The sequence below is a fragment of the Rhineura floridana genome, chromosome 2 (genome assembly GCF_030035675.1).
Source record: "Rhineura floridana isolate rRhiFlo1 chromosome 2, rRhiFlo1.hap2, whole genome shotgun sequence".
Classification (NCBI taxonomy): Eukaryota; Metazoa; Chordata; class Lepidosauria; order Squamata; family Rhineuridae; genus Rhineura; species Rhineura floridana.
In genome coordinates, this window is record NC_084481.1 from 94610093 (window position 1) to 94627355 (window position 17263).

The window sequence follows — 17263 nt, forward strand, 5'->3', positions numbered from 1 at the left end:
TTTTGGTAGTTCCGCCACCCTTGGAAGCTTGGGGTGGTGTGATTCGAGAGGGTATTCTCTGTGTTAGCCTCTAAGTTGTGGAACTCCCTCCCCAACGAGTTGCGTCTGGCAACTTTGCTGTACACTTTTGGGTGAGTACTGAAGACACACCTCTTTACCCTGGCCTTTAACATCTGCGATATGTATTTTTAGGACCCACCCTATTTTGGGATTTTAGGTTGTTTTTTTAAAAAAATTAATGTCCTATTTTAAAGTTGTTGTAACCTACCCTGGGATCTTTTGGTGAAGGCTGTGCAATAGTTGTTGTTGATGATGATAATATCATCATCATCACCATCATCTCTTCTGCATTAAGTCTCTGAGAGAGGGATCTGGGATTTGTAGGGATCTGGGATGCAGGGTCTTCAGTATATTGATGATTTCTAATTCTGTTTCTCCTTTCTATCAAGTTGAGACTGTGGATGTCCTGAACTGTTGTCTGGTATCAGTGGTAGACTGGATGTGGACTTATATATTGAAGCTTAATCCAGACAAGATAGAGGTGCTGTTGGTTAGGGGACCAGCTCTTCTGGGACCAGGAATATCTAATCTGGATGAATTGAATTCCCCCTTAAAGGCCAGGTTTACAATTTAGGAGTGCTCCTAGATCCAGCATGGCTTCCGGAGGCCCAGACAGCAGCTGTGTCTAGGAGCATTTTGCCAGTTTAGACTGGTTCATTGGCTGTGTACCCTTTCTTGGTGAATATCGATTTTGTCACTCTTGCACATGCCTAAGTTTAACTCAGATTATTACTGCAGTGCATAGAGCCATTTCAGCAGTGGACCCACATCTGTGGAATTTGTTTCCTAGTGATATTAGGCAAGCCCCATCCCTATGAGTTTTTAAGTGGTCCTAAACGATCTGTTGTTGCTTTTAGGGTATGATTTTAAGTGGGCTGTGCCTGTTGAAATTGTGGTGCTGATACCACTGAGTGGACTGTTGCTTTTATGTACTAGCTTTTTAAAGGTTCTTTTGTATTATGTTTGCCACTTTGTGAGGAGACTTTAATAAAAAGCAGGATAGATTTTTATTGCTTTTATTAATTTTTTTGCAAGTATAAACAAACATCAGTGACATAACAGTAAAAACACAGAGAAGGATCAGACTACAGAAGTGTCATATCAATCAATATCAGCAAATTTCTTATATAAAATGTATTAAATTTGTGGGGCTACCTTTAGGTATTCTAAAACATCAGCTGCAGAATAAAGCAGCTGAAGGATAGAAACTCATTTCATGTGTCATACAGCTAAGGTTTGTCCTGTGGTTACAAATCTTGGTTAAGGATTGGTTAACCATGATCCCAGGTTCAGGCAATATGCTAATCCAAACTTTGGTTTAGCTGCCATCCCATGATGACCTAAAAAGCCTGGGGAGGAGTAAATTGGATGTGAACTCCTCCCCAGGGGCCAGCACATTCACATTAGCTTACTGTGATATGAGAACAAGGCCATTGTGTACTTAGACTTTCAAAAAGCTTTGATAAAGTCCTTCTCCGAAGACTCTTGAGTAAGCTTAGCAGTCATGCTCCTCCTATGGAGCAGTAATTGTTTAAGGAGTAGTAATAAATGGTCAGATTTCTTTTTTTTTACAAAACTTTTATTGACAAAATAAACTTAGTTTTCCATTACACAGTAATAATTGGAAATATATTCAGAAAGTGGAAGGAAAACATTGTATTGGGGGAAAAAGAGATTGCATGACAGGAGCAGCATTATTTATTCATTATTTATTGTGTTATAAATTAATAAACAGGTTTCACAATGGAGGGATGTAATAAATGGGACCCCCAGAGATGGGAATTAAGACCTGCATTGTAACTTTCTTATAAATGACCCAGTGATAGGAGTGAGCAGTGAGCTGATGACACGACATGTTCATGGTGATGCTGACAACAAGATATGAGGAGATCCAAAAGGATATTGACGAACTCCTTGAACATGGATTAAAATGGTAAATGTGGTTCAATGTAAGCAAGTGTAAAGTGATGGGGCAACCCCCCCTAACTTTACATATGGAGCCTGAACTGGTGGTGACTGATCAGGAAGGAGATCTTGGAGTCATGGTGGATAGCTTGATGGACGTGTTCCCAATGTGCTGCACCAGTGAAAAATATGAATTCAGTGTTGGGGAATGTTAGGAAAAGATATGAAAAGAAAACTGCCAATTACAACAGATCTCTGCCTATATCTCTTATATTAAAAGAGAGCTAGTAGTATCAGGAAGTTGGGTGGATTATAGTGAGCTTTGAATAATCAGATGCCATTTAGCTTTAAAGTTGGAAATTTAGATTTGCCTAAGTAAGACTGCCTACTACCGTTCTACCTGAACGTGCCCAATCTCATCTGATCTTCGAAGCTAAGCAGGGTCAGGCCTGGTTAGTACTTGGATGGGAGACCATCTGGGAATACTGGATGCCATAGGCTTAGAGGAACGCCATGGTAAACCATCTCTGAATACCTCACCTCTTACCATGAAAACCCAGTGAATGAATGAATATATATAGTATAAAAATAAAAAGATTCATAGGGTCGCCATAGGTCGTAATTGACTTGAAGTCATATAACAACAACAAAGTAAGACTAGTTTGACGTTTGTAGAGACAATGTTTCAAATGATGAATGGGGTACAATTTTACTTCTTCAATTGGCAATGTCTGACAAATTCAGATGATGTTCTTGAGTTACTCTGCAGAGTGTCTAGAGAATTCCAGGAACAAAGTTAGATCCTAGGTCAAAGAGAAGTTCACAGACTTATTGGTCCTTACCTGGCATTTAAAATCAGCGAACCTTATCTTGGTAAAAGTGAAACTGAAGGCACAAGAGGTTTTTTGATAGATAAGACCAAGGTCTTGCAAGCTCAGCTTTCCGTTCTCATCTACAGTGAGTCACAAGCCTCTGAAAATTCATAAGGGGGAATTTTGTTTCCAGTGTCTGGTTCTCAGAGAATACTGAACATGGAGGTTTCATTTAGCTGCCATGGGTACTAGCTTTTGACCTATACTTTATTTATTTTATTTTATTTTGTTCAATTTTTATACCGCCTGAAGCCAGAGGCTCTCTGGGCGGTGCACAATAAATAACTTTAGGAATTTCTTTAATCTTTTTAAAAACCTTCCTAAGCTAAGGACTTGCACCTTAGGGTTCCTTAAGTTGCTTCTTCAGACAGTACAAAATTTGTCAGTCTTGACTGTCAGTCAACTTCAGCGGTGTCCCAAGTTCTAGTATTATGAGACTGTGAGAAACATCTCTCTCTGTCTGTATAGTGTAGCTATTCATATTTCATGGAACTCTTTATCATGCCGCGCATCCACCAGTTGTCTTCTAGACCAGAGGTTCCCAAACTGTGGTTTGTGTTACACCAGTGGTCCATGAGCTTCATTCAGGTGGTCTGTGGCTTGTCCACATTAAATACTCATATTGGTTTTTAGTTGTGTTTTTATTGCTTCTTTTCTTTCTTGTATTTTATTGTATTACTGCTTGAATTTGATGGAAATACAATATAAAAAAGAAAAGAAGCAATAAAAATACAATTAAAATCATACAACACCTGGCACAGCACAATTTCTAAAACAGGCAGTGCCTCCAAGACCATCAGCAATTTTCAAGTTGTCTGTGGGGGGGAAAAAGTTTGGGAACCACTGTCCTAGACTAAAAAAACAAACACACCAGACTCCCATGGTAAGAAGGTGCTTCATGCTTTTGATTTTAGGCTCCACTCTTGTGGATACTTGCTTGGAGGAAGGTCCTCTAGTATAAAATGGGACTAACTGAGCAGTCCTATACCTGAGTTACACTGATTGATGGACTATAGCATAAAGTGGAAGCCCTACTGCGGCAGTGGAGTGCAACGTATACTGGCAGGGTATTCCACTAGCCTGTCTGGAGAGTTCTGCTGTGAACTTGCTGCGCTACTAAAGATGTGCCTGCAGAGTGGCTAAAATGGGTATAGTGATGGGCAGAATGGAATGGTTCAGTAAAGGAACACATTTATGCCTTAACCTGTACCCCTCCAGATTGCAGCTACACATTTATCAGTGGTACAGCTTTACGCCATCTCCAGATCTGGCTCAAGAAATTTCCTTTTATTAAGTTCAGTGGGAGGAGGGAAAATAGCTGCCCCCACGCTAATGCCATCCCACCCGTCGCCATGAAAGCGTAACTCAACACTCAGTCACAGCACACCACCACCAATATATAAACTCCACACAGGGAGACCATAACTCAGATGTTAGGTCACGTGGTGTGGGGTTATATCTCACTGGCCTCAGATACTACACACTTAAAGCTCACAAAGGGGAACTCTGGGGAGAGGAACTATGGGGAAAGGGCACTTTGCGCAATCAACCTGTCTCCAGAACATACATGGGAACTTGAGCACATTGCTAGGACTTCTCCTCCTAGAACCCTAATAGGTAACTCATCATGGATGTATAAAAATTCACTGCAAACATAAAAATTGCAGAACAGCAGTAAAAATCAGAACTGTACTGGAGAGTCAGAAGATACTAAAGAATATAGATACCAGTGCAAGGCAAATCAGCAGTTAAATTGTAAATAAAAGGGGGGGAAAGTAGGTGTTGGGGCTCAAATGTACAATACATCTGGGAAACAAAAATTCACATGTTCAGAGGCTTAGCCTTGGCATTTAGAACAGGGTTCTGGAGTGAAGTCCTGGCTCAAGGGAAGCTCTTGCTTCTAGGATGGGATGCAGTTCTCTGCCCCAGCATACCCACTCGTGCCCTCCTTTGATTGAGGCTCCTGCTACTGGATTGCCCTATTCTCAGCAATAATAGACACACTGCAGGTGTTGCTCCTTCTGAATTCTGTTTTTCTCATTGTTAATTTACTTTTTCTGCTTAGTCTGCCAAATGAACTCCTCAGTTAGCCTGCAAACTCCTGTCAGCTTCTTGGTCTGTGGTTCTTAAACAAGCAGCACTTGAGCAGGGAAGCTCAGGTGAAGGAGGATCACAAACACTTAGCCAGAAGCACTTTCTTTTCTTTGCTGCCACCAACAGTCCACCACATGCTGAATTATTCCTTCCTCTCTTGGATTGTGGTGTTTGCCGATTTATGTTTCAGGGGAGCATCCATGCCTTTTGTATCCAGTGTTATGGTTTCAGACTGCCATTCTTGGCTAGAATGTCTTGTAGGTGCAGAGCCCGGTCTTCTCCTGTCATACCTTTTCATAATGCCAATACTCATGTCTCCCAGGTAGTGAAAGAAGGCAGAGGGAAAGCACTTGGATTTTCTTTGAAGAAACCTTGTTTCTCCTCGTGCAGAATCAAATGAGCACCATGATGTGATGTCACTGAATTCCAGTGAGTCCAAGCTACACAAGGAACCTTTGGTTGCATGTCAGTGATGAGCATGGGAGGTGATGGGTAACATTTTGGTATGTATACAAATCAGTGCCTCTATAATCAGCCATTGGGAACTCATCGCTGATAGGAGATCTCTGCAGTCTCTCCCTGCTTAGATAAAGCCAATGTGGCCAGTTATGGGCTCATTTCACATGTTATATCCAGTTCAGTGTATTTGTTTCAAGCATGAGCTGAAATAAATCATGTTACATGGCAACAAATCTGCAAAGTGTACATAGAATGAAGACCTGGAGCCAATTATGGCTCCCTGATGATTTTGGCTGCTGGATGTGTGTTTGTTTTCTCACACTCCCACACACTTCATGTTTTTTAATGTACAAATAACATTTCTTGGATGTACATACCTAAATATGGGTGTATGTGGAATTTTTTGTGTGCTCTTAGCCTGCTCGTGACCTGTTCTGCACAGAGCAATGGGGGCTAGAAGTTGGTGCAGACATGGGATCTCCAGTGCCAGAGGCCTCTCTGCAAATTTGTCCACTAGGATGGTACGGGAAATCAAGAGTGTGCTAAGAATTTGGAATTGATGTTAAAACTCTTCATGGCAGTCTGGTCTTGGTGTCTGGACATTCAACTTCTCTCATGTTTTCCTGCAGTGAGCCCACTCTTTGCCCCACTTCCTTTCAGTGGTAGTTCTTATCTGCAAATGGAACCCCAAGATAGATTTTAAAAAACTACTACTATTAATGTTGGTTTTTAATATGTTTCCAAAAGAAAAACAATTTCCAAAGAGTTACAGAATTAAAACTTGATATTTATAAGATTGCCCAATTTGTTTAGACATAAGCATTATAAAATATTTTGTGTACTGTATATTTGAGTAAATAAATTTGAGCAGTATCTTTTACTCTAGTATCTTGCTTATCTTTAGTGGGATGGGTCGTGTGTTAGACCTGCCATATTTATAGGATGCATTTTTAAGTGTTCATTTTATTCTGTTTTTTACACTTTGCTTTAATGCTTGTATTTTGTAAGTCTCTTTCGGTCACTTCTCATGAAAAGGGTAGCTAATAAATGCAATAAATCTTAATGATAATACTCAATACAAAAATCAACAAATATTTTAGAGAGTTTTTTTGTCTTCAGAGTTTATTTTATTTATTTCTTATTTGATTTATATTCCTCCCTTCCTCCCAGCAGGAGCCCAGAGTTCTTGCAAGGCTTCTCATTTCAGTGTCACTCACTGTCAAATTCAGTGCTGATGGAATGGCTTTATAAAACCATGGCTTCTAGGCCGCATTGAGGGCTGGGGAAATCCATGATTAGAGTAGGTGTTACTTTAGTGGCTTGTCAGAACACGAAAGTGTTTCCGAACACTTCCAAGCCTGAACAGCTGTGTCCTCTTCCCTCCCTCTTTTGTTTGTGTGGGAGGAAGTGTGTGTCTCATGTAAAGTCCTTAGTAGGAAACGAGGAGCCAGATTTTTCTGGGCGTGGTACTCATATGTAGGAGTGTTGTGTTGAGGGAATGATGTCAGCAGCTTCCACACCTTCATCAGCCGTTCAGGGTTCATAGGCTGTTCCCAGCTTCATTTGGCAAGTTTACCACCTGCCGCTCTAGCAGACAAAAGAGTGAGGGATGTTGATCCAGGAGGAGAAGACTACCCTCGAATGGCTTCCATCGCAGATTGTTAAGCTGTTGGGTGAGGAGTTGGGTTTTCCTTGGAGAAAGTGGAGAAGTGATTCCCTCCCCAACCTTGCCCCTTCCTCAGAAGTTCAGGGGCTAGCATTTTGTGATGTGGGTTTAGGAGCAGGAAAAGTTTCCTGACAGCAGCCAAAAGGAAACTGGATAGAGATGAAAATCACTGTAGCTGACTGTGAAGGATGCCTGGAGAACACAGGACTGTTGCCACTTGCTTGTCTGCCTGGTTGGAGTGGGTGGAGAGTGGCGGGCAGGGTGGGACAAGTACCTTTGCCAGGGAGTGAGAGGCATGTGTGTGTTTGGGTTGTGTATGGCACGAAGAATACTAGGCTCAGTTATAAAACAGGAGAGAGAGAGCAAGGGAAATCTGGTTGAAGGCAAAAGCCTCGGAGTGGACCTGGCACTGTTTAGGGATATGAGACTCTGTTGATGTAAACTAGTTCTTGTAGCTGCTTCACACATGATAGTTTTTCCTACACATCGTGCCTAAAGACCATGGAAGTGTCTGTTTTATCAAGTATACTTCAGGAGCCATCATTTTCAGTGAGGGAGAAATGAGCACACCTAGCAAAATGGAAACTCATGAGATCTTTACATGTGATAGTGTACATGTTTCTCCTTATGCCAGTGTAACCTACTATAGGGAAAAACTCATGGGTGAAGTAATCTCCAAGTCTTGTCTTAGGGACCTGGTTATGCTCTGACTTGATATTTCAAAACTAATTTAAGAAATATGCCATGCTCTGGTAGCCCTGATTCCTTTGAGTGGAATACTCTTTTGTTTTTATTGTGTTTCATGGGGGTGGGGGATGATTTCCATTCATGTAAAGGTAATCTATTATAGCTGTGATGGGTGACAGCATTTTTCATGCATGTGTGGATATTGCATAGATAGATTTGTTATATCCCCCTTATCCCGTCGCTGTGGTGTTCATGTGTAGATCAGGTACGGGTGTGTTTGATAAACAATAGAAATTATGGTTATTAAAAGTAATTATCCACAGGCCAATCTGTAATATCTTTTGGGGAAATCTTGCATCCTGCTTAATATTGTGATGGCAACTTCCTCCATGCTTGGTTTGATGCTTGTGTATAAAGTTTTCAAAGTGTGGGTACCCTTCCCCCCCCACACACACACACAGTTGCAGCAGTGTGATTTGCACTGCATGGGCTTTGCTTGCCTTGTGTTTACTGTGGTCCCTAGTATAGATGGACAGCCCCAACTCAGCCTCAGACTGTGAGTTACTAGTGCATGAAAGCAGCAGAGGATGAGGGTGTCATAGAGATGTGGACCATTAAAATATGGGAGAAAATTGTTTTTCCCTAGGGTTTTCCCCCAAAATGGAAGAAACACACCGTTTTCCTGAATTTTATTCCCCCCCCCTTAGCCTTTACATCTCTAGGGTGTTCTGAGTCCACATTTGTCCCACACTTCAAAATGACCATTTAGATATGCCCATAGTAAAGTAAATAATTGGAACAGCATTGCTTGTTTTCTTGGTCTACTCTAGCACATCCTCCCATGCTGCGCAAAATGAATGAGAGAGCTGTGAGATGGGCCCTGGTATAGTACTGCAGAGGAATGCTGTGCTGGAGGCAGGGCTGAAAGGCATTTCAGATCATAAATGATGGTGGCAACCATCTGGCACTGGACGTCTTTTAAAATTGATGATAATAAAAGGCCCTTGTATTTGACTGTCCATGTGCGCTGACACTGAGGACTAGTATCAGAAATTCAGTTTTAATCAATTAAGTAATTAGTATAGACTCTCATGTTTGCGTTACATTCAGACAGTCTTTTAAAACCCAGCTTATTTTTTTAAAAAAGTGTTTCCAGTACTGTATACACAAACACAACAATGTGCATCAACAGAGCAAAACGTAACAAAGAAACAAACAATATCCAGGGATGACTTCAAATCTTCATTGATAGTCCTGCAAGGAAAGTATAAAAAGATATTACTACTCTTGATCCCATTTCCAGGTCTCCAAGTCTTCTGCTTGGTTTAAGTCCATACAGAATAATTTCCAAAAAATGGTTTTGAAGGGTCAATTGATACAATTTAATATTTTAAATCCAATTTGAAATTTTAAAATCTGAATTTGAAAATCAAAATATTTTTTTAAAACAAAATTTAGAACTATCAGTTTTTATCTCCTCTGGAGAAGTCTGTATGAAAGGGGACATATAAAGGAAGTCACTATTCTCCTTTTGTCTACTCTCTTACCCTTTTTGGATTAGAAGGAATCTTACTGATCTGCATCCTGGAAGTTTCCGATTAAGTAAATGTGTTACATGAAACTACTGCACAAATATAAGTTGAAGAAGCCTTTTAAAGAAAACCATTCATTATTATTATTACTTGGCAGCAATTATTTCTGCAACACCTTTATGTGCAATCCTTACCTTGTTGTCCCACCCAACAACCTTTCAGGTTGGCTGCTACTAATCCCATTTTACAGGCAGGAAATTTGGGAGTGAGAGAGAGTTATAATTGCCCTTGGCATCTAGTGGGGCCATTATTAAGCTGAGTTCTGAACACAATTATCCATTAACTGAATTATCCAGTCACACCAAATCTCACTATCTAATTGAACCCTGTATCTCTTGCTATAAACTTTGAATGGAAGCACATTGCTCTGTTTGCAGCCATTGGGGAGTTACTATGGGCTGTAGATTTTGGTCATACTCTTTTGCATGTGCAAGGGAGAAGCAATCTTTACTGAAGATCCCACAGGCCCCCTAAAAGTAATTTTTAAAGTCAGGCATTATGTATATGACACAATAGGCCATGTATGTACTTCATTTCTGCCCAGTAACCAGAGCTCCTCGTTTCTGCCCAGTAACAAGAACATGTCAAGAACTTCTGGAAAGTTCTGAGCACTTAGTCTTCAAGAATTTGCTTATGTTCTTTTGTATGTTGAAAACCAAATTTTAGCATGTGTTTTTAAATTGCTTTTTAAAAATGTGTTTTTAAATTGGTATATTTGTTTTTAATGTTTTAAAATTCAGAGTGGATTTTTTTTGTTAAAAAAATGTGCTGATGACAGCAGCTCCACGCCACAAGAACTCAATGCCAGTCCAGAAATGATGTGGATTGTTAGATTATGTTAAATTCCGGTTAGAAATCCGATTTAGTGAATATTCTCCCCCATCCCTAGTTGCAAGCTAATGTTTTTCTATGTTTTAGCACCAATTAGTGTATGTTTTTTGTTTAGAAAGTAGCTGAATTAGAAAGTTGAAATAGTTTAAATATATTTACATTAGTCCTTTTTTCTTGGTTTTAAATTTGATTTAAATCTCCTTGCTTATTACTACACCCTACCACTCTCTCCAATTTTATGTTTTTGGCGCAACTTGCGTAAAATGAAGCTTAACATTGCAGGGCTCCTTAACAAACTCTCTTCCCTCACAGAGTTCCCCCGGTTCCTGGTTACCCCCTCTCCTGGCAAAAATGACAGTGTTTCAGCCTCTGCCGCCTCAGACATGAGCTCTTCAGAGCATTCTTCAAATCAACTGCCTCTAATCCTGACCAATGCTTACCACGTTATGGAGGGCTGGAATGATTTGGCCCAAACACCTGCTGGTGTTACCTCCTTGAGGACTGGACTGCTGCACAACGCTAACAACAATGCTTCCTCAGGGCCTTGGCGAGGCCTGAAGAGTCCTTCCCTTTCTTCTGCTGCCTCCCATTCCAAACTCAGCTATCTGGAGCGTGTGGTGTTGGAGATTGTGGAGTCAGAACGCATGTACGTGCAGGATTTGCGAAGTATTGTAGAGGTGAGTGTGCCATTCATGTCTGCCTACCTACTAGGATGGACTTCCCTCAGTTTGCTGCTGCAGTGTGTGCTGTGATATAAGGGCCACCCATCGTCCTGTTTGGGCATTGAAGTCCTCTTCCATCTAGCTGCAGGAGACCATGGTCAGGGCAGAAGGTCAGGAGAAGCGCCTACAGGCCTTCCATCCGTCTTTGGCCAAGGAAACATCACACTCTGTTCTCCGTGCAGGGATATACTGATCACTTTTTTCAGAGACACAAAAGACTGCCATAGCGTAGCATGTGAATACATTGCATTGTGTGTATTGCTGTGGGCCCCATTTTTCTGCATGCTGTGGCTAAAGTTGTGCCTGGTGGTTTTGGTGCTAGTCACTGCCTGCTGTGGAGTGTAAAAAGAGGTTTTCTGCCCTGTTGGGACACTGTTTTTGCATAGCGTAGGAAACAGAGACTGTTCTGTGAGCTGTGGATTACATCCTGGGTGGGGAATCTGTGACCCTCCAGATGCTGTTGGGCTCCAACTTCTGTTACCCCCAGCCAGCATCACCAGTGGTCAGGGATGATGGGAGTTGCAGTCCAGCTATATCTGGAGGGCCACAGATTCCTCATCCCTGGATTATATGGGGGTTCCCCAGAGCATTGATTAGGTTGCCACCTCCACAACCTCCACACGTTAAGGTGGCTGGACCTCAAGATGGTCTGTCTTATTTGCTTGCTTCATTTGCTGTGTGGCACTACTCATGGTATTATGTGACTTGGCAGAATTACTTGGGGAACATCATAGACACTCAAGAGCTGCTGCTGCGACCAGAACAAGTCAGTGCGCTCTTTGGGAATATTGAGGATATCTATGAGCTGAACAGGTGAGTGTGACGTATGGCTTCACTGACCCCCCCCCCCTTTATCTCTATACTGATTTGCAGTCCGCTGTGGAAAATAAATGCAGTAGACGTTAGCCTTCCTTGAATGGACACAGTGCTCTCATGACTGTAGGACAGGTAGGAGGCTAGCAGGAGGCTTGTTTACTTTGCTCTCCCTTGGCAACCTGCTTTCTCCCTGACCATATGGCTCTGATAACATGTCTTAGGCTGCAATCTAAGCCCCACTTACCTGGGAGTAAGCCCCATTGAATTTAGGAGGACGTCTGAGTAGCTCCTATTTAGGATTGCACTGTTACCAATAAGAAGACAGCCCTGTGTTTAGTTCCTTCTTCAAGCTTGCCTTGGGGCAGATGTCCTTCAGCTCCCTCTCTGTTGTAAACCTGACGCAGTTTAAGGCCTCATGGGAGCTGGTAGGGGCAGATTATTGCCTACTAACTATGTTATCAAGCTGATCCTGCCTGGAGGGTTGGATGGTGTGGGCAGTAATCTTCTCATGGGTTCTGTTCCTCTTTTGACCCTGCTCCCCCATCATTGGAAAGTGGGGTCCAGAGTTCTTTGACAACTAGCCAGAATGCTTGTCTCATTCCCAAAGTCTGCAAAATATTGACATGGATGCTTAACCCTCGGCTTGATTTCAACAGTGCTGGGCAGACAGTACAACAGTAGCTAGGAAAGATGTTTAATAGAAACGGCACATCTGGCTTGAGAGAGAGAGACCGTTCTGGTCTGAAACGGGGAAGCAACAGCCCGCCCTGTGTGAGGAAGCAGCGAAGAGAGGAAAGGGCAAGGACAGACCGAGTTCAGATTGCTCCTGGCTTACTGGGTGTTTTTGGTTTTGCCTGCTCTTTGAACCAGTTTCCCCTCGTACCTCCTTAAATGAAAAGTTTCTTGGGGCAGAAATGGACTCAGTGTGACTGTGCAAGACACTACAGGGAAATGCTCTCTGTAACATTTGCAGGACACAGCAAATAGATGTTGGAGCAAGACAGAGGGGGGCTTGTTGGTCATTTTAACTGGTGGGTGCCTCTCTGTGTAACTGCTGCCTTGTGGTTTTGACTCCCTGGCAAATGGTGAAAAGGCTTCCCCAAATGTGCATGCCTTGAATTCTGCTTCTGCATTTTGGACTGGGGTAGGGGGAGGATTAGGTTGTGTACAGTTTGCCTGCAGTGTGTACCCATCCTGTTCTTTAAATGTTTGTGCTATTGAGCTGCTGGGCATAGAATATATTGCCCAAAGGCTTCATCATGTTTGGTTGGCTGATAGATTGTTCTCTCTCTCTCTCTCTCTCTCTCTCTCTCTCTCTCTCTCTCTCTCTCTCTCTGCATAGTGAGCTCTTGCAGGATCTGGACAACTGCCACAAAGACCCTGTTGCCGTGGCAAGATGTTTTGTGGACAGGGTAAGGAGATGAGCAGGCACTGTGTTGAGGTCTCTGAGTGTATGTAACGGAGTGACCCAGCAGGCATTGTCCTGTGCAAGCACTTTCGCTGCCCTTACCGGGGTGCTTCCATTAAAGCTATGAGGTCTTAAACCAACAGTATGTAGGATGATGCTTGCATTCCTTTTGTGCAGCTGTGCTGGGCATATTTTGAGAGACAGATTGAGATTATTGCTGCTGGATAGGTGAGGGGAATAACCAACCAACTCTTATTGATTGTTCTCTCTCTCTTTCTTTCTCCCAACAGAGCCAGGATTTTGATATCTACACTCAATATTGCAATAACTACCCCAAGTGAGTATCCTTAGCAATGCAGTAAGGAGGACTGGCCTCATGGGGCCTTGGGCAGGTCATTCTTCCCTAGTAAATGGATCATTTTACATGCAAGAAGTCTCTGAGCAGCCTCTGTCTCCGAGTACAGAATAGCTTATAGGAAGAGCTGTGTGTACTCTATGCTTTGAAAAAAAAATAACATTCAGTGACAAGATTTAAGAGCAACTGAATTCTTCAGACTACATGATTTATATAGTCTGGCAGAAACAGAACACATTTATGAAAAATAAGCAGATTTGCATGATTCATATACATCTGCTTGTTTTTCATTAAAGGGTTCTGCTTCTGCTAGTCATAGCAAGAGGCAAAGAACTAGGCAGGGTAATGAAGCCTCACTCCTCTTCTCCCAAGTTCTGCTCAGGGGTCTTCAACTTCCTTCTCTCCCAAAGAGATTTTGTTAGGCATTGTCCACACATTTTTAAATATTACAGCCTCAAGGGCTAGAAACGTCCTTTAAAAAAGAGAAAAGGAACTAACGTCAGGATACTGCACTGCCCAATCACATCACTTGGCAGCAGTGCAATTGGTGCACTGCTTGTAGGATGTGTTGGCTTGCTTTTTCTGATTGACTTGATCCATGCACCAGGAAGTCTTCCAGATGTAGAGCTTTCAGCTGTGATCTAGATTTGAATCTGATGTAAACATGCTAGTAAAGTTAGTTTAGACCACGTGGCCATATCTCAGCCTCTGTTTCCCATGTACAAAATGAGAATGCTACCCTATCTCATTGGGGGTTGGGTGGATGAATTAGACAAAAGTTGAAGAAGCTAAAAGTGCAACTGAATTTTTATATGAAAGTTGTTTGCAAAATGTTTCTATACCAAGATCAGCTTTCTGTAGAACAAGAGGTGGGGGCCCTGTAGTCCTCCAGAAGTTTCTGGACTCCAACTCCCAGCATCCCTGACCATGCTGTTTGCTGGTGGGAAATGGAGTTCAATATCTGGAGGACCACAGATTCTGCACCCTTTTATAGAGCTTTGTAGGGAAGGTTGAATTCAGGAGGAAGTAGCTTTCCTTATAATGGGTTAACTTCCAGGGTCTCCTCACACTCATCTAAGGAGTTTCCCTGTTGGTGGTACAGTTTGGGCTGTATTGCCTAGATGTGACTGCTTTTCTCTGTTAGCCAGTCTGGCTGTCACTGCAGATTCCAGATTTTTCCTTTAGACTCTGGCACTGCAGTCCCTTGTCAAGGTATTTCAGCATGCCTGTCAGTCAACTCACCTTTGAGGGAAGGCGGAAGATTCTCTGCTTTGATCTTTGATGCTACTCATTATACCATGATGGGTTTGGCCCTCTAGCTCTGTGGCAGCTCTGACTGAATGCATGAGGAACAAGCAGCTGGCCAAGTTCTTTCGTGAGCGACAAGAACAAATCCGTCACTCATTGCCCCTTGGGTCCTACCTTCTCAAGCCTGTTCAGCGCATTCTCAAATATCACTTGCTCCTTCAGGTAATATATTATCACAATAGGCTATTTGTGTTGTCTAATTTTGCAGCTTTGGGATCTATACACTGTTTCACAATCTACCCATTTTTCAAAAAATCCAACAGTAAACTGTACAGGTCTGTGTTCAAGCAAATATCATCTCTCTCTTGAAAGATCTCCTCTCTTGAAAGGAACATTGGTCAAGTTGGAATAGTCTGAGAGCTATTATAGAGTTTGCTTTTTGTGCTTATACAAATTGCCTCTGTGAGTCATACATAACTAATCCGCACAATATATATTTACTTATTTAAGAACCTGGTTTCCCAGAAATCTCTGTACTTCAGAATCAGTTTTAAATGTCTTATTTCTCTCAGGAAATAGAATTTGCATGTTAGTAATTGGTATTGTATGTTTATCCATTTATGCGGAGGTAGGTGGGTTCCCCCCTTGTTCTACTCCATATTTATTTTTCATACTTCAAATACATAAATAACAAGAAGCATAACGTAAGTAGAGCCCGGCTGGATTAGACCAAAGGGCCATTTTGGTCGAACATCTTGTAATCAGTGGCCAGACAGCTGCTTATGCTTCTAAAATACCCTTATTTTATTCATATAAATATTCATATCCTTATTTTCAAGACATGTTTTAGGTGCTGGCATAATTTTAAGTAACAGGGCAATAGAAATAGCATTTGAATAGCTTAACTGGAATTCTTTATTGAATATTAATATTGAAATGATCCTACCTTGTTTCTCCTTGGTTTGTATGTAATCAACTAATCGGGCCATAATGGCCAAATCCCACCCTTTGTCCAGCCGCTCTGTTAATTAAGACCTCAGATTTTTTGTGTAAATTAATGTTGTTACATTAAGTATATAGCTTACTAATATCTATCCAATGGATTGATCCGTCAATATAATTCAAAGACCAGATCTAATTGAATTCTAGCCTAGAATCCTTTCAGTTAAAAATGTATGCTGCCCCCTCCCTATCTTTTAGCCACCGAGCGGTCCCACTGTAGATGATAATAGTCTCCTCCCCACTCTTTTTTTTGCAATGCTAATGGTGGGATTTATTTTATTTTAATTTAATTTTAATTTTTGCTGGAGTCCTTTGGCATCTTGCCATAATCTTGAAAGAGCTGTTCACGTTTTAATATTTAGAGAAAGTGTATGCCTTTGGTTCCAAAGATTCTCATGGAAATATTTGCATATGTATTTTGTGACCATTTTATCATACGTGATAGACATACCTGTCAAAAAGGTAATGGGTTGTGTCCAGCGCTACCCTACTGTTCGTAGGAGGTTTAGTGATGCAGCAGAAGCTTCCATGAATGGAAGGGGGAAGTGATTCAGGTTTTTCTGTTCCTTTCTCCTGCAGTGCCTGTGTCATCTCCCACACTGTTTTCAGAGGTTCCCCAATCCTTTGGAGTAGATTTTTTAGGGTTCAGTTTGCTACAAAGGGCAGAAGGATTAACAGAAATGGCCTTCCCCTCTTTCTGTTCACAGATGCCTCTGTTGGATCAAAGAGTCTTTCATGAATGGAAAGGACACTATTGGAGACAACCAGTATTTCTGCCCTGAGACCATACACACACATGAGATATTGAGAATATGTGCTTCTTAGGGTTTAGGGGGAGCGTTGTAGCTCAGTGGTAGAGCATCACCTTTGTTTTCAGAAAGTCCCAGGTTCAATTCCCTGGCATTTCCAGGTAGGGCTGGGAATGTCCTCTGTCTGAATCCCCAAAAAGGTGCTGCTAGGCAGTGTAGACAGTTCTGAGCTAGATGGACCAGTCGGTCTGACTTGCTCAGTATAAGGTAGCTTCCTACATTTCAGTTGGTGTTGTGACTCTAAATAGGTTATATTTTTCTCTAGATTTTTGGCTACTTTGTTTTTTGGAGTCAGGATACTTAACAGCAATTGTACATGAGGCCAGATCTGTACTACAAGCTTAAACTGGTTTAACTGTCATGTTTCCCTCAAGGGGATCGGGAGTCATATGAGGGAGCTGAGAATTTCCTCTTAGAAATTCCAACTCCTGCACTCCAGTATTAAAACTATAGTTCTTCTCATGGGGAGAAGTGGAGGAAGTCATTTAAATGTAAAACTGTGTAGACGTGACCTTTGGTTCTTGGATCTGATGGTTTCCCTGCAACTCTGGTCATTTGAGAGTTTTTGTAGGACAAGATAATTGCTTCAGGGAAGCCACAGTTTCTGATAACACTTTAACAGGGTACTCAAACATAAGGAGAGGTGCTTCTGTTAACCCTTTCCTGCTACGGTGTTTATATCGTAAGAGAGGAATAGGATCTGGCTGGCAGGCCCATCAGCCACTTTGACAGGTAGG

General features: G+C 41.8%; 1 protein-coding gene across 1 annotated transcript in view; it reads left to right on the forward strand.

Annotated features, from left to right (window-relative positions):
* Positions 1 to 6886: 6886 nt before the first annotated feature.
* Positions 6887 to 17263, forward strand: part of PLEKHG3 (pleckstrin homology and RhoGEF domain containing G3) — a 33996-nt gene continuing 23619 nt past the window's right edge. Inside the window, exons 1-6 of the mRNA XM_061609487.1 lie at positions 6887 to 7063; positions 10479 to 10843; positions 11601 to 11701; positions 13047 to 13116; positions 13403 to 13449; positions 14787 to 14937. Coding sequence (XP_061465471.1) covers positions 7000 to 7063; positions 10479 to 10843; positions 11601 to 11701; positions 13047 to 13116; positions 13403 to 13449; positions 14787 to 14937 — 798 coding nt within the window. The 5' untranslated portion in view covers positions 6887 to 6999. The remainder of the gene's footprint in view (positions 7064 to 10478; positions 10844 to 11600; positions 11702 to 13046; positions 13117 to 13402; positions 13450 to 14786; positions 14938 to 17263) is intronic.